This window comes from Urocitellus parryii, chromosome 8, assembly GCF_045843805.1.
Source record: "Urocitellus parryii isolate mUroPar1 chromosome 8, mUroPar1.hap1, whole genome shotgun sequence".
In the NCBI taxonomy this organism is placed as follows: domain Eukaryota; kingdom Metazoa; phylum Chordata; class Mammalia; order Rodentia; family Sciuridae; genus Urocitellus; species Urocitellus parryii.
In genome coordinates, this window is record NC_135538.1 from 11,613,104 (window position 1) to 11,634,878 (window position 21,775).

General features: G+C 45.8%; 3 protein-coding genes across 4 annotated transcripts in view; 1 reads left to right on the plus strand and 2 right to left on the minus strand.

The window, feature by feature from the left end:
* Tfb1m (transcription factor B1, mitochondrial) overlaps positions 1 to 17,113 on the plus strand; it is a 45,929-nt gene extending 28,816 nt beyond the window's left edge. Inside the window, exons 6-7 of the mRNA XM_026393824.2 lie at positions 14,676 to 14,803; positions 16,441 to 17,113. Of these exons, the coding sequence (XP_026249609.2) occupies positions 14,676 to 14,803; positions 16,441 to 16,684 (372 nt within the window). The 3' untranslated portion in view covers positions 16,685 to 17,113. The remainder of the gene's footprint in view (positions 1 to 14,675; positions 14,804 to 16,440) is intronic.
* On the minus strand, positions 2,409 to 3,068 carry Cldn20 (claudin 20). Its single transcript, XM_026393825.2, has one exon. The coding sequence runs from the start codon at positions 3,066 to 3,068 to the stop codon at positions 2,409 to 2,411; it is 660 nt and encodes a 219-aa protein (XP_026249610.2).
* An 87-nt stretch (positions 17,114 to 17,200) lies between the features above and the next one.
* The window catches only part of Tiam2 (TIAM Rac1 associated GEF 2), a 129,061-nt gene continuing 124,486 nt past the window's right edge, over positions 17,201 to 21,775 (minus strand). For both annotated transcript variants that reach the window (XM_026393814.2, XM_026393813.2), the window contains exons 23-27: positions 21,580 to 21,638; positions 20,919 to 21,024; positions 19,535 to 19,622; positions 19,039 to 19,193; positions 17,201 to 17,963 (exon numbers count right to left, since the gene is read on the minus strand). In XM_026393814.2, coding sequence (XP_026249599.2) covers positions 17,329 to 17,963; positions 19,039 to 19,193; positions 19,535 to 19,622; positions 20,919 to 21,024; positions 21,580 to 21,638 — 1,043 coding nt within the window. In that variant the 3' untranslated portion in view covers positions 17,201 to 17,328. The remainder of the gene's footprint in view (positions 17,964 to 19,038; positions 19,194 to 19,534; positions 19,623 to 20,918; positions 21,025 to 21,579; positions 21,639 to 21,775) is intronic.

A 21,775-nucleotide genomic window follows, 5' to 3' on the forward strand; every position in this document is an offset into this window, starting at 1 on the left:
AAAAAATACATATTTAAATATATTCAATATATTAGACCAAAGTTTTTCAACCTCAGAACTGCCTGCATTTGGAGCTAGATAGTTCTGTGTCCCAGGGTTTGTCCTCTGCACTGTAGGCTATTTGGTAGCCTCCCTGGTCTCTTCCCACTGGAGTCCAGCAGCAGCACCTCAGTTGTGAGAGCCCAGAGTGTTTCCAGGCACTGTCTAAATTCGCCCCACTGAAATCCGCTGTCGGGCGGCGTTCGCTGTGCTGCGTCTGTGCTCAGCCAGCTCTGTGTGAGGGGCTGTCTCCTTCCCCATTTTCACAGGAGACTGAGACTCAGGCGGGGCACTGTGTAGCTTTTAGGGTTCACACCCAGGCATTTGACTCTGGAGTCTGGTCCCTTGGGCTGAGTCCATGTCCCTTTTTATCAGCTGGTGGCCTTGGGCAGGTCAGGTAACTGACCTAAGCTCTTCCAGCCTCAGTTCCTGTAAGCTGGTAGTGTTAGGAGGCAAACCAGCCAGTGTATGCAGAGATGTAGCACAGGACTGGCATGTGGCACTGGGAGTGGCACCTCACTGAGGACACAGATGTGGAAACAGTACCTCGACTCCCATTCTGGTTGGAGACGCTGTTGTGTAAACTCATAACTTGTTTAAACGACAATTTCTGAGGCAGAGATGGAGGCAGGGTGAAGATCGCTGTGAGCCAGTGGGTCCTGGGCAGAGGGAAGAACGCAGCACAGGGACGCACCCAGCTGGGGATGGTCGTGGCGTCATCCTTCCTCATGGCCACTTGCAGTGCACAGGAACCTGGCCTTCACCTTGTCTGAAGTGCCATCTCTCCGAGAGTCTGAATCATGCCAAGGCACAGGTGGGGAGAAACATTCCTCACGGGAATAAAGGTCACCTTTGAAGCAGGTACAGAACTACCTCAGTATACATAAAGTGGACTCTAATAGGCTGTGTGGACCGAATCAACACAGACACGTTAAGTAAGGCGAGACAGTCACACAGGTGGCAGTGCAGTCGTAGAACGTTTTTTGGTCAGTTCTTTTTTATATGACATTTTGTTTTGTTTAGGAAATAACATTTTGACCACTCGAATACAGACCTTGTTAGCACCACATGCCAACTGATTATGTCAGGGAGGGTTCCAAAAAAGACGTATTTTAAACAATCATTTGAACTTCTGCTGAAATGATTCCCTTCTTAGTTCTTATATGAATAGAACTTGCTGTTCCATTAATAGCTAATGGAATCTCCTTTGCAGAGGAAAATGATGATGTTCCAAGTAGAACAAGTATAGTCTTTTAGTCTCTATTTCTGTATGCACACATGAAAATTATTTATTGACATAAAACATCTTCCCACTTCCTGAGTTATCAGTATACAAAGAAAGACTTTTTTTTTATTTTTCCCATTGTATTATGAACAATTAGTAGCATAGATTAACAACTGAATTATTAGAAATGACAGCATACAGTGCTGTCCTTGCAACTATGAAAAATCCAGTTGATATTTTCTTATTAAAAGTTTTAAATTACATATCATAAACTAATTTAACCCGTATTTTAAAATCAGTCTTCATGTTTCAACTTTTTTCACCTCCATTAACTAATTGAAACTGCACATTTATAAGAGAACTTTTGTTAACCTGAATCAAATTTGAAGGAAAAATGACAACCTGGAATAACTTACCATTCAAATGGTAGTAGATTAAATGGGGCGGGCGGGTCTCAGTTGTTGTAGGAAAAATGAAGTTAATCTGAGGATCCTTTTGCTAGAAGCAGAAGAGAGTTCCTCAGCATTTTAAGACAAACTATCACTTGACTTGGACTTAATGCTCTACAAGCCCGGGGCCGGGGCGTCTTCGCTGTGGCAGTGCTTGCCAGCTGCCTTCATCCTGCTCGCCTGCTGTGCTGTGCTGTGGTCAGACCGGGTGCCAGAGTGGAGGGCAGGCTGGCCCTGTGCGGTTTGGGCAGCTCTTCTTCCCAGAGGCCCCTTCACCCCTGTGGCTTTAAAACAAGCAGGTTCCTCAAGCATTGCCCAAGGAGATAGTCTTAACACCATGGAAGGTGCTTTTTAGACCTGGCAGTTAAGTTCTTTTGTAGAATCCAGTTTAGAAGAGGTAAGTCATCTTTAAAAAAAAACCACACTGTCGGTTAATTGCCTTACTTAATGCAGTCAGAATCAATTCTAATTATAAACCCTTAAATAAAACATGAAAACAATGATTAAAAAAATAAAGAAATCTTGAGACAGATATAATTGTGTGAGCTAGTTAGTTGGCACTTTAAACTACTTGTAGTTTTTAGGTATTTCTCACTTTTTGTAGAGAAAGGTAAGCACGTGTCTGATGTTTTTGTGTCTACAGTGCAGTCCTAGCAGGCGCCAGAAGCCTTGCTGCGAGTGTGCGGCACAGCTCTCTACACATAGTCCTTCAGGCTGTAGGCTGGATTGTTCTCCGGCTGTGTGGGAGGGGAGGGCTCCTGCCTCGGCGGGGAGGGCCACGCTTCAGGGTTCTTTTTTATATAAGAAGTGCAGAAAATAATGCCAGAAATAAAGAGCAGCATAGCTGAAATGAATCCAAGGTAGAGAGCCCCTCCAGGTTCGTGTTTGTTGCCCTCGGGAACCGCCAGATCCCGGAAGTTGGCTATGATGTTCTTCGTGTACCACACCGTTGGTATCAAACCAGAGACCCCCGCAGACACAAGGCAGACCCCTCCGGCAAAGGCCGCGTGGCTCTTGGTCTCTCTGTCCCTTCCTAAGTGCGTGCATTTCATTCCTACAGTGGAAGTACAGATCCCGAAGGCAGACAGAACACAGGCCAGGACCATGGTGGCCCTGGCGGCCTGCACGTGGGTGGGGAGGGACAGGAGGGAGTGCTTCAGGGTGCAGCTGAACATCCCCGTGCTGTACCACGTGCAGTCCATCCACAGCCCCTGCAGCTGCAGGATGGCCGTCACGATGGTGGTGCCCGCGTCCACCTTCACCTTCCAGTTGGGCAGCAGAGTGGCCGTGAGCACTCCAGAGACCCCAGATAGGGCCAGGATGAAAGCCAGGAGCTGGAGGCCCGCCGAGGCCATGATGCCGCTCCTGTGTCTGTCCCCCTGGAGAGCCGATGCTTAGTTCTGATGGTGCTGTGTCAGAATTGGGCAGTGGAGAACCAGAGAACCAGAGCTGGGAGAGAAGACAGGCAGGGTGAGGGGAAGAAAGAGTCAGTGAACAAGAAGCTTCCCTTTGGAGCAGGAGCCAGAGGTGTCCAAGTGGCAAGGCACCGCATGCCCCGCGCGAGCGCCCACCCCGGTGGACCAGGGGCTGCAGCCAGGAGGGATGCTCACCGCAGGCCAGCAAGGCTGAGGTGCTGCTGAGGGCTGTCATGGCCGTGCTCAGTGCAAGCAGGAAGCAAGGAGCTGTCTGCTCCTGGGAACCCAGAGTGTGCTGAAGATGCCTGTGTGCATCTTCAGGTTCCTGCTCTCTGCAGTCGCCAGGTCTTGGACGTTGGTTATGATGGACTTTTTAAAAGAATGATATAGATAATAAGGAAATAAACTTCTTTAACATGACTTATGAATATATACTAGAGAAGTGTTCAGAATTTAAGGTGGAAAGGAAAGCAGTGGGGGTCAGGGTCCCGGCCCAGTGCTCCCTTATTCTGGCTCCCGTCCATTGCACAGTCCTTACTGGACTGGTGCTTGCTCTCCTCAGGTCCCTGGAACCAGAAACCGGATAAGGCAAGCCAGTGTTTTGCTTATGAGAATGTGAGAGCCCTCTGGTTGGGACCATCCATCTGGCTGTACTTACTGTCTTTGAGAGAAATGTAAGGTTCCTGAAATAGTGCAGTACTAGCTTTTTATTTATTATTATTTATGTCTTTAAGAATTAATTTTGAATAATATGCTACAGGGGCTCTGTTGTGATTCATAGATACTTCACCAAAGGCAGCCTGGGTTTTTGAATCCAAACAGCCCAGATCACTTCTCTGAACCTCAGTATCCTCTTCTAGAAAATGGGGAGAATCATAGTACCTATGTCAAAGGATTAAATACATTGATAGATTTTAAGGGCTTAGAATAGTAGAATCACAGAAAGTACTCAATGGTTTATAATTGACCTTAGTGTTTTTATTTACTTTATATGATGTGACCATTAATGTTTAAAAACATTTGGATCTTTTTGCTTTTTCCTTAGCTGATTTAACTTATTTTTGTAGAATCTTGGAACAGAAAGAAACCTCAGCTGTAATCTTGAGCATCATTATTTGATGCCACTGGGGTGTTCAGCCAGAAAACCCCCCAGGCCATGCAGTCTTCCCACCTGGCGCCTCCCCTGCCCCTCATCCGGCACCTCTCCTCCCCTTCACCACAGGACGTTCTTCTGTGAAACTCCTTTTGTGGGGTTCCCCACGGAAAGTGGGAAAATGCCATATCTGGGGACAAAAACCACCATTAACTGTCTCGCCCGTTCCCTTTCCCACTAGGACAGAAACAGAAGGACCCCATAGGGTCCTAAAGGGACAAGTGGCCCCTCCTCACATGACTCACCAGGAAGCCTGGGTCTGGCTGTGAGGTGTCTGAAGTCAGTGCTAGGCCCCACCCACGTGAGAGCCCCGGCTTTCTGTGATTATAAACATCAGTTCTCTAAGATGTTAAGTCGGCTGGATTGAGTCGTTCTATTTTTGTACATAATCTTGAAATACAAATCCTGTAATTTTAGAAGAGGATTTCAGTTGGATTGTAAATCCTAAAATCAGACTTATCTCTAAACATGTGTTTAGGATTTGCCTGCTATTAGTCATTTCATTTTTTTTTCTGTTTTCCAAATTTCTTTCCTTAACTAAGACCAAAATAGAACAAAAGTTAACATTCTAGAGAAAAACTAAGCACATATTTGCAGTTTTATAATAACTGTTTTCAAGTTTGGATTTTAGCATTTCAGAGCCTGGCTAACTTGCTAAATTATTGCTTTCCCAGACCATGTTCAGCCTGGGGATTCTCCAGTGGTGAAATGGCCAAGGAGGGTCCCTGGGATCTGCTTGCTTGCTTCTTCCATTCTTGGGTCAGATAACCTTTACACATTGATCAATCTGTTTTGAGCTAACCAGCTAGAACCAAACCCTGACCAAAATGAAGGTCACTGTTCTGTTCCTTGTATGCCCAATTACTGGCATTTAGACTGTATTGCTGAGATTTTTTTCCCCTCTCTTTGGCTTTAAGCATAAAAAGGTTCGTGGCCTATGCTCCCAAATCTGTCCTGTAGAGAATAAAGACATACTTTGTTGCAGTGGCTGTGGTAGCAAAATACTGTGACTATAATCACAAGCAAAAGGGCAGCATGTACAAACAGTCTATAGAGAACACTGATCACACACAGACACAGCCTACTTATATTCAGTTCGTGACCTGTTCATTACAAGAAAGTTTCTAGTAGGTTTCATAAAAATGGAAAGTCAGTTTTCCAGCGACATTTATTCATATTAAAAATGATACTTAAAAACAGATTTATAGCTTGTAATTCAAATTAAATATCTGACAGTCTCTGAACATTCTAGAAACTTCTCATTTTCCATACCTTTTGTTGGTAGCCTTCAGGGGTTTAATTCCCCTCTGCCAGTTGCCTTCAAATTAGCTCTAGGCAGGTCTGATGAAGAGAAACCACGTATGTGAGACTTGTTTCTGCGAGTGAGTATTTTTCGTAAAGCTCCAAGTTAACTTGAAAATAGCAAATAAAGAACCACATGGAAATCAGAGAGTTCGTGTGAAATGTGCTGATGTTGCTGAAAGATAAATACCAGGTTCTCCATCTCATTTTTTGGACTGTGGGAGAATTAAGAAAGGAGAGGCGGGGAAGGGAGGGAGTTATTTCAACACTATTTGTCAGAACCTGAAAGCTAAAATGCTTTTGTGTTGCTGCATACAGAAGAGGAATTATTTGGGTACCCACCAAAAAAGGGCCTTTTTCTTTTAATATTATATGGTAGTCACATAGTTATAATTTATTTTGGAATTTTTGTCTGTGTTGGAAAAACAGTTTATTATGTCCTCAGAAATTAAAGTATTTAATGGAGTATTTTTAGCTGGATTGTGCTTTACAGATGGTAGTTGAGACTGCCGTATTATCTGCTGCTTATTGTCAGAAACAAAGATTCACAAAACTGCTAATTTTCAGAATGACCACTCAGAAGAAAGTTTAAAAAAAAATTAAAAGTTTAAAAAAGGTGTGTTTGTTTTCTGCAGTGCCCCATTTTCTTTAATTCCCTCCCCTAAGAAAGGCTATAGGAGTGTCTGTAAGTTAGAGACTTGGGAAAGTTTTGTGATGAAACATATCAAGTAAAACCATGGAAGAGTTGAGGCTCTGAACTGTGAATGTCTAAACCAACATATTTTGCTGCTATCCTTTTGCATTCTTAGTAATTTCAATTCTACAAGGTAGAAATTTATAGCCATTATAAGAAAGAAGATAATTTTTATGTTAGACATAAAAATAACAAACAGCAGGCCGGGTTGTAGCTCAGTGGTAGAACCCTGGCCTCGAGTGCATGAGGCACTGAGTTCGATCCCTGGCAACAAATAAAAATAAGCAAATAAAATAAAGGTATTGTTCCATCAACAACTAAAAAAAAAAAAATTTTAAAAATAAGTAAAATAACAAGACACATTTTCAGTATCTAGATTTTTCCAGATTTTTTTTTGTTTGTTTTTGTTTTCATCTTTTCTCGGATGGGCATTTGGCAAGATACTCTTTTCCTCTCAGAAATCTAGTGACTGTGGATTTGGCTTCTAGCCACAGTGTTGTTTTAGCATGTAGACTTTCTTATTTTGTTTCCTGGAAAGGTGTGAACAGTTCTGAGTGTGAGCACCGGGTGAAGGGGAGCTGATTGCCAGCACTAACGGTCACAGTGCTGCTGTTCCTGCCGTGGCAGGAGAGCCCCACCAGGTCCCCCGGAGCCCTGGGCTGACTGTAACTGGTGACAAGCCCAGGGCTGGCCTCCCAGCCTGAGCCAGAGGAGGATGCTCCAGCGTGGAGGCGTGTGTGGAAACGTGAGGCAGCGGGACTGGGGTCTGCTCTGACGTGGACACGAAGTGGAATTACGTCTTCTAAGTCCAGAGGTTTCTCTAGGTAAATCTTTGGGCCCCGTAAGTCTCTGGCCTGACCCTCTCCCTTGATTCCCAAGTCGCGCTTCCATCTGCCGATCCACTTCACTGATAGACACTGCAGACCTCTTGTGGCACAAAACTGAACTACCGGCCTCCAGCCCTGCTCTGCCTGCATCTGTGAGTGCCAGGTCCTTCCTCCACTCGGCAGGCCCCACGTCTTGAAGTCATCCTTGATTCCATATGCAGCATCTACTCAGTAGTCAGTCAGTCAACAAATTGTTTTGTTTCTAATTTAAAAATATTCAAGAGTCCTTCTGCCTCTGGTCCCCTCTATCACTCTACTGTGGCTTAGGACCCCTCTGCAAAAAGTTAGGTGTGATGGCACACACCCGTCATCCCAGCAGCTCAGGAGACTGAGGCAGGAGGATCACAAATTGAGGCCAGCCTGGACAATTAGCAGGGCCCTGTGTCAAAACCAAAGGAGCTGGGGCTATAGCTCAGGGGTGGATCCCCTGGGTTCAGTCGCCAGTACCAGGGCCCGGGGAGCTCCACTCAGGACCCCTGCACTGTAAAGCTCCCAGGGCAAGGCCTCCTGTCTGTCCTGTCTATCACCAGGTCCCCTGTGCCAGGAGCAGGGCCTAGAATCAGGGAGGGGTTTGAAAAAATTCAGGAGCTGCTTTGAATTATCAGTAATTAAACTGTGGGTTACTCTTGAATGATTTAAAATATAATTTTATCCTTTCTGAAGATTAGAATTTTAAGTAATTTTGCAAGTCTTTATTTTGCCTTGGCTGATAATTATACCTGTCTTTTATGAACTACTACCTAGATCCTGGGTGCTGTTTAAGACACTCTGGTATTTAGTTCTCAGACAAACCTCTGAGGTAAAAGGAATCTGTATTTCACAGATAAGAAAACCAGTATACAGAAAAGTAATTGACTGAGGCCCAAAATGATAAGTTGCAGGAATGAGATTGAGGCCCAGAATAGTGTGAGCAGAGCACTGCCCTCCTCCTTTGAGGACAGCACATGTCCAGCTCTCATTTGCTGACCATTTCTTTCTAGGGTAGTTTTTGCAGGTCATGGAGACACATTAACTCTGAAATCGCTTCACATAAAATGCTTGTTCTCACCCGTGAGTCAGGCAGTCCATCTGTTTGCTTCTTTACAATGTTTTCATTTCTGTTTCTATTTTAAAAAGTTGTATGCAATCCCCGTAATGTGTTGCCTAGTGATGCTAACCTGGGTCTTCAGACTGGCTTTTCTTTTTGAAAGCATCAGTCATTATCTGAGCACTTTATGAAAATAGTGCTGTGCCTCTGTGCAGAACCTAACAGCTTATTTTCATTTCCCTTTCACCATCTATCGCCTGATCCCAGGAGCAGCCTGTGAGAGGGTGACAAGGGTATGATCTCTCAGAAGAGCAGCCTAAGGGTCCCTGAGGAAAAGGGAAACACTTGGCTGGCATTTCTTCTAATGAGGACTTTGAATGCCACTAGAAACTGGAAGCATTAGCTCTGGTGGGTCTGGTGGTTTTGCAAGCACTTTGATGAGGTGTGGAGAGTGTGTTTAAGAGGCCCAGGTTGGAGGCAAGGACTCTGGGAGGCTCTTGTATTGGAAGAAAGGACATGGAAGTCAGTGGCAGTAGGACTACTGAACAGGCTGTTCATAAGCTCAGGAAATACAGTTGAGTACGCATGATACAGTCAAGGTCATCTTCGGCCTGTTGAAAAACATGTCGTCATCTTTGTTTCCAATCTATATGATATTCTACATTTTTGAAACAAAATTATCGAAGGGCCATTCTCAGCTACGGAGGGGCTGGGGATGGGCTGGCAATAGGCTGGCTTTGGGGATGTTCCTGGGCTGCCAGAGCTTGGTGAATGGAATTGACAGCGACTCTTTCCCCAGAGGCAGTATTGGTCCTCTAGGGGGCAGCTGAGGTGTCCTCGGTGGGCGGCCCTCTGTGCCACATGCTCATCTTCTAGGCCTGGGGTTCCCCTTGATCTGGGGTGGCACCCCATTGTGTGTGTTTCCAGTTCTGCCCACTTAATTCTCAGGAAAAGTTGGGTTCTACATTTTTAAAAAATAGCATTTTTTCTTATTAGCTTTCTATGCAATGTTGAAAATAATTCAAAGATAAGCTACTTACCTATTCTAGTCTCACAAATTTGATGTAATTGATTTGATCTTAAAATGATGGTTTTCTTCTGACCAATCTTAGGAAATAAATAGCATCAGCTCTGAACACATCAGTCTGCCATTTTCTTCCATCTTTACGGCCATTTTAGTTTAAAAATAATGTTATAGACTGAGCTGAAAACTTCACTAACTTTTAAAATTGGCAGTTTGTGGCTTCACTGTCAGTAGTGAGGACTTTGCTGTAAATGAAGAGGAACGTTCTTTGGTGTGTTGGTGTTGATTCCTTGACGTCATCCTGCTGCTGTGGATTTTCCTAGCAGAGCAGGTGTGTGCTTCTGTCTACAGCTGCATTTTCATTTGTCATTTTTACATTTGTGACTCGTTTTTCTGTCTTCCTGAGGAAGAATCTTGAGAATCCATGTTCTGTGTCTTCATTACCTCATGTTAGAATATTGTCCATGCATTTTATGGTGAAGCTGCATGATAAACTCGTTTTTTTCAGTCTCAAAATGGCGTGGATATGCAATTTTTGTGCTCTTCCCATAGCATATTTCCTTTGTACATTATTTGAAGAGCTGGTTGTTTCTAACCGTCCTCATTGGTGTATCTGAGACTGGGCTGAGGAGCCTGTCCATGCCAATACTGCTACTCCCTGGCCTCTTCCTCCCCCCACTTCCGACTGCCCCTTAGGGCCTGCTCTCTTCTCCCCAGCATCTCAGCCCTGAGCCCACTGCAAGGTCTTCAGGTGAGTTCATGTGGACTTTGGATTTTACCAGATTCGAGAATTAATTATTCTGAATCATTCCTCTTACTTTTTATAACTCTAGTGATACCAAAGGAGGCAGTGAGCTCCCTCCCACCAGACTTCGTGAGTTCAGCCAGTGAGATAAATATGTAAAGGATGGGATCCAGTTTACCTTAAAACACACAAAACAGAGCAAAAAGAAAAAGGAAAGAAAACCCAGGATGTTTTACATGTTAGAAATAGGAAGAGCAGGGGATAGCATTAACCCATGTGAAAGTCTGGGGGTGTAGCTCAGTGGGGAGCACTTGCCTAGCGTGTGTAAGGTGTGGAGTTCAACCCAGCATTGCAAAAAACAAAAAACAAAAAAAATATGGAAAATGTAAAGAAGAAAAGCCTCCACAAAAGAGGAGGTGGTCTGGCTGCCTGGAGCACACCCCCGAGAGAACTCAGTGCCCAGCCCTAGGGGCACACAGGGCCATTACAGCTGTCCACTCCAGTGCCCTTGCTCTGATTCCACCGCACTGTGCCTTAGTAACCCCAGAGCTTGTAGTTATGGGGAGTTTGACAGGAAGGATGTACTGGCTAGGCACCTCGAGGTAGTCTCTTAACGTTTTTGGCTCATTTTGAATTCATATATTGACATCCATGTTATCAATACTAATGTTAATAGCAGCAGCATTTCTTAATCTTTTGTGAGTTTATTCACATTGAAACCATCTTCAAGGACTGATCAGTCCTGAGGTGCTGGAGTTTTTCTGGATCTGCAGAGCTGGGGGCCAGACCTGGGTGCTTGTCCACTGTGCCCTGCAGGGAGCCCCAAGGGGAGTCAAGCAGTTCCTGCCATACCTGCTGACCACAGTGGGAGCACATGCAGGACAGCTCACACAGGGCCTCCAGTGCCTTGGTCACCAAGGTCAGGTCTGAGAGAAAAGTCTTGGCTTGAGGAAGGTGTTTTCCACATGGTCATCCAGGAACTCCAGGTTAAATAGAACTGAAATTCTAAACTGTTAGTTTTTATTCTTCTCTGCATTCTTTAGGATGAAGTGTTCATCTCTATGAATCTTCACATCTCTTAGACAGAGGCGCTGATTTGTTACTAGGACTGCAGGGATAAGTCACGTACATTTACATACAGAATCCACACTCTAGAAGTTTCCACTGTCCTCCCCCCAGGCAGTCCTTGGTGTTGTCATTGTGGTCTAAGCCTACTGTCATCTCCAGGCCTGGTTCTTCCCAGCCTCTCATGCTCTGATAGGAAATACTGTGTTACTGCTGAAATCTGTTCTTTTCAACAGTTGTAAAGATCCATAGGAGGAAAAAAAGTGTGGACGGTGGTCTACAGAAATTAATCTTGTTACAGTAACACAAATTATAAACCTTAAAGAAAGCTGTTCGTGTACTGACAGTCGATCTTTGTTGAATATGTTGGTTTGAAATACCTGAACTGCTGTTAAAGTTTTAAGGTTTTATAATTGAAAGTCTGTCCTTAATTTGGGTTTGGGACAAGGACCATAGGGAGTGTTGCATGGAGGCCCTTTTCCAGACAGTGGACTGTGTGTGTTCATGTGGTGTCATTGAGCTCTTGGGCGCGTCATCATCAGGAGCCAGGATGCACATTATCCCTTATATATCACTGATTAGGGATCTGAGTTGTAATATCCAAGATTTGAGGTTTAACAGCTTCTTGACCCTTGTCCCTTTTGAATGCAAAGTAGCTGCTCTGAGCTGATAACCAATCATGCCTTAGATATGCTGGCCCAGAAGAGGCCTGTGCTTCAGGCTGTTATGGTCTTGGCTGCTGACATTGAGAAACTGGAAACTGCCTGGTACATCGTTGGCATTGTGATGGTTAGAGAGGCAAATAGAAAAATCCATTATAAGTCCCTTAGATTTGAAATATTACTGGGTCATTTTGTTTTGCAGATAGACTGTGGAAAGAAGTTGGCCACAATAAGCTAGAATATGTTAAGTGCATCTAGTGCCTTTATCGTGATTTCATTTTTATAAAACTCAAGGAAGAAAAAATAATGGTTGTAATTTTAAATAAGCATTTAATTATAAGTAAAAAGCATTTTTGTATCTGTTACCATAGTTACACAGCAGCCTTCCTGTGTTTGTGGAGAAAATGGCCCCTGTCATACGGAGTATTCCAACAAGTCTTTGGGAAAGGGATAGAGAAGAGGGTGTATAGGAGAGGTCCTCCCACACTAGAAGCAGCAGGCATTACTGACCACATTATTTTTGCCTCTGAGTTTTATAGAGGTCCCCACTAAGTAGTGCTGCGTTTGAAAGTGGAGGTTTTCTTTTAGCTGCAATATAAATGTTAGCTAACCTCACTGAGTGTCAGAATTGTATTCAAACTTTGGAAATCTGCTGCCATTTACATGGGTGCTGCTATATTTCTACAGGATCTTAAAATATTTAAGTAAAGCAAACACTAGACGATTCCTGTATTTGCAAACACCAACTGTGTCTCAAAAGAATGAAATTAGTCAAATAACAATGAAACCGAATTTTTAATTCAAAGAAGCCAGAAGTGACAGTTTCTGTGCAGGAAGGAACGGGAGGGAGCATGCTCCAACCCCAAATCTGCGCCTTTGCTCCCAGAGTCTTAGAATCAGGCAAACTTATCCTGTGTCTTAATTCTTTGATAGTTTGGGGTTGGGTAGGGGTTAAATTTTATCAGGCTGTATTTTGCCGAAAGATGTTTTTCTCTGGAGACCAGCAGGTTGTTGGATCATTCCTGGTGAGTGCACAGCTGCTGGAATCGACTGTGTAATTTGGGAGAATTGGATGGATGGGTTTGGGGAAATGAGTCATAAAGGTTGGCAGAATGAGAGACAGGGACAGGGATGCCAGGGAGCTCAGATGGTGACAGGAAAGGAGGAGTGGTGGTCACAGAATGACAAGGCAGGAGAAATCTAGAGAATGTCATAGAACCTTCTCAGATATCCCAAATTAAGAAGAAAGGTGAGGACAGGCATTTCAGAGTACGTGGAATCCAGTGTTAACATGTGGTTTGCATGGTGTTCCTTGGGCTGTTCCTCCCACTGCGCCCCGTTTGTTGATCATCTCTTTCCTTCCACAGAAGTGCTCTAAGAGGGAGCCATCTTCTCTGCTGACGGCAGCATTCTTCTCCCTTGAGCCCCTAACTCACCTTCTCAGTCTCTCTCCCCTCTGACTGCCATGCTCAGTGTTTGAAAAAACTGGAAAGTGCTGGCCTTCTAGCGCCCTATAGAAGTACTAGTTGCTAACTTAACCTAGTGAAGCAACGCAGAGAGCACAATTAGAAAAACTTGGAAAATTTAGGAACATTTAACGTTGTATTTAGCCATTACTCATAACTACTGTCCACCATGAAATCTTCACTAAAATGGTCTGAAGCTGGCAAACATCTGGGGAAGGCATTTTTGGTGTGTAAAGCCTCTCTGTTGGTGGTTCTCAGGAGGCAGTGGCCCTAGAAGGCTGGGCTGTCCTTAGACCTGAAGAAAACATGCTGAGCACGTCTTAGCGTGTTCATTTTCCTTTCTTGTCCACCACGTGTCACATCAGATATCCCAAACTAAGAAGAAAGGTGAGGACAGGCATTTCGGAGTATGTGGAAACCCAGTGTTTAACATGTACTTTGCATGGTGTATCACACCATAGGCCGTGTTTCCTCCACCCTGAAGCCAAAGCAGAACAGCACTTGCCCCATGTTCCAGCCTTTTTCTAGGGAGACTCAGGAGAAGATGCTCTCTGAGGGGTTCAGAAGACAGCAGCACAGCTTACACTGCCCACACTGCTCGCGCTCTCTCTCGGCTTTCGGGGGCCTGTGGGTGCTCAGAGCGCAGTTTCAATTCCTGGAGCCAGGTCCCCTGGTGGGCATGTCCAGGGTCACAGTCCCTGTCAGGCTGTGGACACCTCGAGAGCTGTTTCGATTTCATTTCCCTTTGTCTCTGCTTTCAGTGTTTTTCCTTTGTTGTGTTTAACGTATCCCCGAGAGCCACTGAGCCCATTTTTGGACTAAGGCTGGGTATAAATCTCTTAAAAGATAGGCCTGAAAAGGTTTATTTTCTGATAATTAAAGAATCTCAACAGCTGGGAGCAGCCTAAACAATCTTAGTGACATTTTTTGGAGATTTCCATTTTCAGTTTCAGTCCTGCCTGTACCTCCTGGGGCATGTAAAGTTCCCACCAGAAAGTTAGGTGGCTGTGCAGACCGTGTGCCTGAATTCTGTCCACCTGATTAATCATGTCCATACCCATAGTAGATGGTGTCCTGTTTCCCTCTCCAGGAGTTTGGTGCTAATAGTCCTTGGGGACCGTCTGCCTTCACTGTTTTGAGGCCCTGACTTATAGTGAGAACTGCTGCTGTAGCTTATTTTTTATTCATTCAAAGCCAACTAAAATATCCTAATGGTAGCTGTTATTTGCCTGACTTTAATGATGATTGGAATGGACTGTAAAGGCTATTGTAAAGCTTCATTTGTAAATTAAGTGGTCATCAGGCACAGATCTAGGGGATGTATTCTGGAATAGATGGAGCCAACCGGGACTTGAGTCCTGTCAAGTCGAACACAGCTTCTTCTGTGGCCAGAGGAGAGGAGTGTGGAAAGGGGTGTCTGTGAAGCCGTGTTTTCAGCAGCCCACACTCTGGGACTTAAAGATTGCTCAATTGTGCTTTGCCACACGTGCCACACAGTGACGCATGCTTGTTTACCATCAAGGTGGACGTGGGAGTGGTGCACTTCACGCCCCTGATACGGCCCAAGATAGAGCAGCCATTCAAGCTGGTGGAGAAGGTGGTTCAGAGTGCGTTTCAGTTCCGGAGGAAGTACTGCCACCATGGCCTGGGGTAAGCGTGCCCTCCTCTCTGGCCTTCAAATTCCTAAAGTTCTGTGACTCCTACTCTGTCATTAGCTGGGATCCTGTGATGAGCAAAACGTGGCTGCCTTGGTTTGCCTCAGAGGCCACTCGCAGGCCTGGCACGGTTGCAGGCCTGATGCTGACCCAGTCCCAGGGAGGTGATGGGTTCTCAGGATGGACAGAGACAGACCATGGCTTTTCCGCACCTTTTGCACCCCGTTGCCATCTCCCTTCTTGAAGGATACATGACACCTAGGAAGCAGATGTAACTTCTGAGCAGCCAAAACGAAGTGACAGGCTCCTTCCCGTGAGCACACTTGGTCCTGCTCTGCTCGCTGCTCCACACAGGAAACAGACACTGGGCCCTAGTTCAGAGCCCACATACCTCAGTGGACCTGCAGTGACCACAGTGATATCCTGTATCCTGAGGGTCACTTATAGTCTAAGAAGGCTGAGAAATGTATCTTATAGATTTCCACCTAATGGGCAGCATTTAGCTGTTGAAAGGGACTCGGCTTTACAGGCACACATTTCTCATTTCCAGGACCTCCTGGCATAGCTCCCTCTCTGGTCCTGTGAAATGACTTCAGGTTCTGCTAAGCAGAATTCCACAAAACCTCTTTTCTGGTGGCAGTTTTAACTCTTGGCCTGCTGTTTGCTGATCCAGGTGGGACTCACAGCTGTACCTGACCACCCTGATTCATAGCCAGGAAGCATCACAAAGTGTATCCTGCTTTTAGAAATCCTTGAGTTGGCCTGAACTTAAAGCTGGCCCTACCGTCACCAAGGCAACCCCCCGCTAAGTGGCAGGCCCCGTTCATTTCTGCACACAGTCCTGTCTATGGGTGTGGACAAATATTGTGGTCCGCTTTGGTGTGTGGGTGTCCTTCAGTCACACCACATCACACAGTGGTCCCAGATCTTAGAGCATCATCAGACCCTCCTGCCATGAAGCTGGACTTTGAGGTCACCTCACCTGCAAGTGTGGGGGCCTGCAGCTCCTGTTGAGGACACTAAGCCTTCGCTGGCCTCAACACCTCCCGAGCCATTCGGGTGAGCTCTGTGGACTGAGGTCTGAGAGAAGGAAACGGGGGCCAGGCCCACCTCCTCCGTGTCCCAAGCAGTTGTTTCATTCTTTTACAGTAATGACTTCCTCTGGTTAAATGCGATGTAAAGTGCTCCGAAACGCCGTAAAGAGGCTCAGAAACATCTTAAGGAGGGGAAGTGCCGTTTCCCATCAACTGTGTTCTAGCTTTACAAAACAGTCACTCTTGGGGGTGAAGGAAATTCAAATTATAGAGAAACAAAACTGGAGCTTGGTACCTAGGAATACAGAAGATTTTCATCAAAATTTGAGGCAAATCAGAACATACTTCTGCAAGATGCAGCGGAGCAGATAGGATGTGTAGCAAGCTAGCTTTGGAAACTTTATTTTGGACACACCTGCTTTCCAAAGCAGGGTGCATCTACCTCTGGTGGGTTTACCTCTTGTAATCCAAGAGGCTCCAGTGGCCTCTGTCGTTCCCTCAAGGTGGCAACTGCCAGGAACCCTGTCGTTTTTAAGGGTAGGAGATGTGACGATTCCCAGAATCTAAGTAAAATTCTGCTTTTTCCCCCTTCCCCCAGAATGCTGTTCCCTGCAGCTCAGCGCCTGGAGAGCACAGGAAGGTTGTTGCAGATGGCAGACGTAGACCCCACTCTTCGTCCCACCCAGCTCTCGGTTTTGCACTTTAAGAACCTCTGTGACATATACAGAAAAATGTGTGACGAAGACCCACAGCTCTTTGCTTATAATTTCCGAGAAGAACTCAAGCAAAGTAGAAGCAAAAATCAGACTAAAGACAGTGACAGGGAGAGCTGTGGACTCTAGCAGGCTGCAGCCAGCAGGTGGGCTTCTCAGTCCTTGTCCGTCTTCACAGAACGACAGTAAAATACCAGTGGTCAGATGACATGCTCCTTTTACTGTACAACTTGGTAAAGAAAATAAATATCAAGATACAGTACCAGCTTTCTTTTAATATATACTGCATAGATATGACATGTTTAGTATAAACAGCATCTATTACAACCTTACAAAAATGAAATCTCTGCACATTGTGCCCCTAAACCACATTAAAATAACTTAAATTTGCTTTAAATAAAGCAAAAACTAACAGCTCAAAGAAAATGCCCAGAAGCTTCTGGGGGAAAAAAGGACCCCTTTAAAGCTATTGATCACAACTTCCCCGACCTTACTTTTTCCATATAACTTAAAGTAATTAGAATGAAATTTTATTTTAAGGATTCTAAATCATTTTGATACCTGCTCAAAAAGGGAAATAAACTAATTTACAGATTCTGACCAGTTTAATCTGGTTTTCTGGTCCACAATAAATTAAAATAACTTAAATCTTTACAATGTTTTTGTGGGAAAATATATACTGCACAAAACCCAGTAGTGGTCTTTCTGCAGTTTCCACTTCACCAATTTTTAAAGTCAAGGATCAGTGTCATCCGAGTCTGGATCGAGCTGCACTATGATTTTCCATGGCTCTCCGTTTCGTAAAAGCACTCCTCATTGACAACCGAAGTTAAGCTCTGGACACTGAATTCCCGCTCTAGAACCAAATTTAGATCAATGTTGGCGTTTTCGGGTTGACTGTCAAGGGACTGGTGACGAGTCTGCGCCTTGAGCAGAGTCCCTCTGTCCCTCTTGGTGCTGTTTGCTTTTCGTTTAATGGGGCAGAAGTGGGCCCGGACCAGCTTGGGCTGCTCCCCTCCCTTCTGGCCCTCGTCAGCCCTGGTGCCCGGCTGTTGGTCAGCCGGGAGTGGGTCAGGATCCTCAGAGATTCTTAGTCTTTGGAACCGAATTTCGATGTCCTTGGTAGGGCTGCCCTGGTTCAGTGTCGGGTGGCAATCCTCATCTTCGTCGCTCAGAATATCGCTCTCTTTGATGAGACTATCTGGAAACTCTGCTGGGCCAACGTGGGGGTCCCTCCCGGGAGCCGCGCTCTTGCAGTCCTGCCTGCTCTCAGCCACAGGGCAGCCACTGCTCTGGGTGCCGCTGCTCAAGCTGCACTCGTCCGAGTCCAGAGAGTGGCCCTTGCTGGACTCACTGGGCCAATCGCTGCTGGCAGAGGTCCTGAGGACTTTCAAAGACCTGGACGAGGCTGCAACAAGAAAAGAACATTGCTCTCCCTTTGTGACCCAAAGAGATTACATAGTGGGCAGTTTCTGATTCGTAAGGTATGAGACTTAACATCTTAATTATGTAAGACTTTATTCTATCATTTGAAATCTATTACCTGGTATTTAGACAGAAATGTGTAAATACTGCAAGCATAGAAATTTTTTATTTATGTTCATTTGAAATTGTAAGTTCAGGGAAGTGAGCATTTTTTAATGAAGATCTAGTAAACTACCTATTGAGCCTAGAACTCTTGTTTTGCCAACAAGTAAATTGAAAGTTAATCACTAATTAAAATCTAGGTTCCGATCTTTGTAATCTGATAATCAAGATTATACCATCTTTCTCTGCATATTTTCTTGTTTATTTTCCTTGCTCAATTAAAAGCAGAAATATGTTCTTTGTCTTTCGTAAGAACCCTCTCTGGAATTTCTAAGCAACTTTCATCGAGTCTGCATTCTGCATGTGTGTGTTTCATTCTGTTCTCTTGGGTTGATGGGGAAAGGAACTTGCAGTTGAAGTGTTTCCAGACATTAGCTGCATATTATTTTTTGGTGGCCAGGGTTTATTTTGACATTAAACACATAATCTGAAGAGGTCAAATTATAGCTGAAAAAAGATGTTTTTAGTTTTACAAACTGTGTGGTTACAACAACAAAAGGTGAAACAGCGAAGACTGAAGTTCTGAAGACTGATGCTAAAATTTTGCAAACGAAGTTGAAGAGCAGAACCTAGAGTGATCACCTGCTGGCTTATTAACTGTGTAGAACAGATTAGGTTTCTTGATCTTAAATTTTAAGCATTGGGCCTAGATGCCTGGTGCCGTTGTGAACCTGGGGATGCAAGTGAGCAGCACAGATGGGGAATCAGGACCTGGGAGAGTGGGCTTTGGGCTGGAGGCGGATGCCTTCCTCAGAGGCTGGCTGGAGCAGGGGCCAGGTTGGGTCCCTTGGAAACGAAGCTTCCCCTGAGCACGGACAGTGTTCCCCAGAGATGGGTGACAAGAGCACACCCCGTCCCACCACGTTGTGGAGAAACAGAGCTGGCAAAGTGCTCACCTAATTTGGCTGAAACCGGAACGCGGTTCTTCAGTGGGACCAGGCGATCCTTGCACGCCTTCTCCAGAGGTAGCTCACACTTGATGTGGCGCCTGAAGTTTTCCCGCAGAATAGAGCGGATCACCTTCACGATGCTGGTTTTGCTCTCGCTGTCACTGTGGGAGTGAGGGCACAGCAATGGTCTGTAGGGTCCTCGGCCTTTACCCTGGCCCTCGCTGCTCCTCATGGCCTTTGCCAGCCATGCCCTCCAGCATCCGGGCTTAGCTGGCAGAAAGCCATCTTCTCTGCCTGGCTGTCCCCACTTACAAAAGGAGGCGAGAGGCGGTCTCCCTGAGGGTTAGGTGGGTTATACTTGACCAACGTATCCCTCCACTGGGCCTTCGGTGGCTGTGTTTGGGGGTGGGTGTGAGCCAAAGCTCAGGTGGGCACTGAAACTCGGCGTTCTAGGGGTCAGCTCTGTCATTTCCCTGGTTTAAGTTTTTGGAAGTCAGAATACCTGCAGCACAGCTGAAAGATGGTTTCTGGCCGTCCTTCTATCTCTGACTTTGTATGGATCAGCTCCCATAAGGAATTATTTTCTGTCCCTTCGTAAAAAGAAATGGAAACAAGAGCCTGTGACTTTGTCACGTGCCACGATTGAGAACCCTTGTGAAGCTTAACACTCAAGATCAGAAAGTCAGAGAGTCCCAGTGCCGACTCATGGTTTCCTCCGTGGCTCGGGCTGTGTGTGATTTTGATATGCTTATTGCTTACAGTTTATTATTTACAGTTATTGCTATCTGTCTGATCCTGCCTTTCCAATGCTCCAGGAAAAAATGCTTTGACATGTATCCTCCTCTTGCCCGCTCTTTGGCCTTTCGGAAGAAAGTGCTCGGGCCCTTGAGGTAACAGTCCCGTCCTGGGGAAACCTAGTGCCTCTGACAGACTAAAGAGAAGCAGCATATCACTGCACACCTCAGCCTGTCGCCCTCTGTCACCTGACTCACTGCCAGCAACTCATGGTTATTCTGGAAGGGTCTGTGACCATTTTCCAGGGCCAAAGACTTTTTAATTTTAGGGTATCAAGAATGTTAGGCTAAAGCCGGGCACAATGGCACACACCTATAATCCCAGCAGTTTGGGAGGCTGAGGCAGGAGGATGGCGAGTTCAAAGCCAGCCTCAGCAACAGCGAGGTGCTAAGCAACTCAGTGAGACCCTGTCTCTAAATAAAGTACAAAATAGGGCTGGGGATGCCCCAGAGTTCAATCCCCAGTACCCACCCCCCCCCCCAAAAAAAAGAATGTTAGGCTAAAAAGAGAAACACTGAAAACTTGATCATGAAAATAAGGTGATGAAAGGGGCCATCTGTCAGAGGAAACCATCTGTTGGCAAAGGTTTGTCAATAAATAGCAAAACCACCTCTTGTCCTTGTTTTCCTTCCCTAAGAAACAAGACACACCACTGGGGTGCGGCTCAGTGGCAGGGCGCTTGCCTAGCCCATCTAAGGCCCAGGGTTCAATCCCCAGTACCACACAAAAGAAGAGAGACAGAAGTGTACCCCCACGTGCTGATGGCCTGTCTGCCAGCCTGCGGTGCCACTGGGAAGTGGGGGGACCTTTACAAGTGGGGCCCCGTGGGAGGAAGTCAGAGCATGGCGGTGTGCCCTGAAGAGGGCACTGGACCTCAGTCCCCTCCCTCCTCCTGCTTCCTGCCTGCTTCAAGGTGAGGCCTCCTCCCACGCCACCTAGAACAGACACCTCTGAAATGAGCAAAAATGAGTCTGTCCTCCGGAAGGCTGGCGCTCAGCTGCTTTTATCACAGAAACAGAGCGGACATGCCCCTGCCTGCAGCTGCTTCCTTCCTCAATTCACTGCCTGCTGCTGCACTGCACAAGAGTTACCTGCCGAGTTCCCCAGCCTCACTTGAAGGGCCGATATGGGAATCAACCAGCGGAATTTGAACGGGTCCAAGTCAGCAGAGTTGTGCGCAGGCCGGGAATTCGAGGGCTGCAACAAAAAGCCCACAGGAAAGAGGGTTAAGGAGCTCTCCAGGGAGCAGGTGTGCACAGTCCCTCTGTGCAGACAGGCTGTGTGCCGCTGTCCCGGGTCCAGGACACGGAATCAGGAATGCATCTGGTTCTCCAAGACCTCACCCATGGGGCCCGGGGTTCCAGGTCTCTAGGCCAGAGCCCCAGCCAGCCCTGTGCACCTGCTGCTGAGGGCCTGGGACCACGGCTGAGTTCTAATTTAGGGGCCTGTGGGAGCCTGTGTTTTGAGTCAAGGTCAAAAGTCTTTTAAAACAAGCTTCACGGACTCCAATGTGTGTGGAATAAACATGGGCCATTTTCAGGGATATAAAAGTTGATTTCTTACATAGGCCCCCACGTGAACAGATGTCTATAGGGAGACTCAGAAATGCCCCGAGTACCTGATTTCATTAGTTCCCCTCGGAATAAGTACTAATCAGCCTGTGAGCTGCGGTGCTCAGAGAGCTTTCTAGTTCAACATCGTAGGAGACAGCTGTGGAGAGGTAGTTTTAATTAAAAGTGATTCTTGTCTTACCAATTTCTTTTTCAGTTTACAGTTTTCTTTATAAACCAATATGACAGCTCTCTTAAAAACTAAAAGGAAAAGAGAAAGAAAAGTCATTATTTAATAGAGACTCTTTCAAGGTTAAACTAATGCTGAATGTTTTACTAGAAAAAAGCTCTTCAAGCTTGGGAGTCGCTAAGATCCCACTGTGATCCCAACACCAGGT

Bases quoted from the DNA above. Each gene is read 5' to 3' on its own strand.
- Cldn20 (XM_026393825.2), bottom strand. From the start codon at position 3,068: ATGGCCTCGGCGGGCCTCCAGCTCCTGGCTTTCATCCTGGCCCTATCT.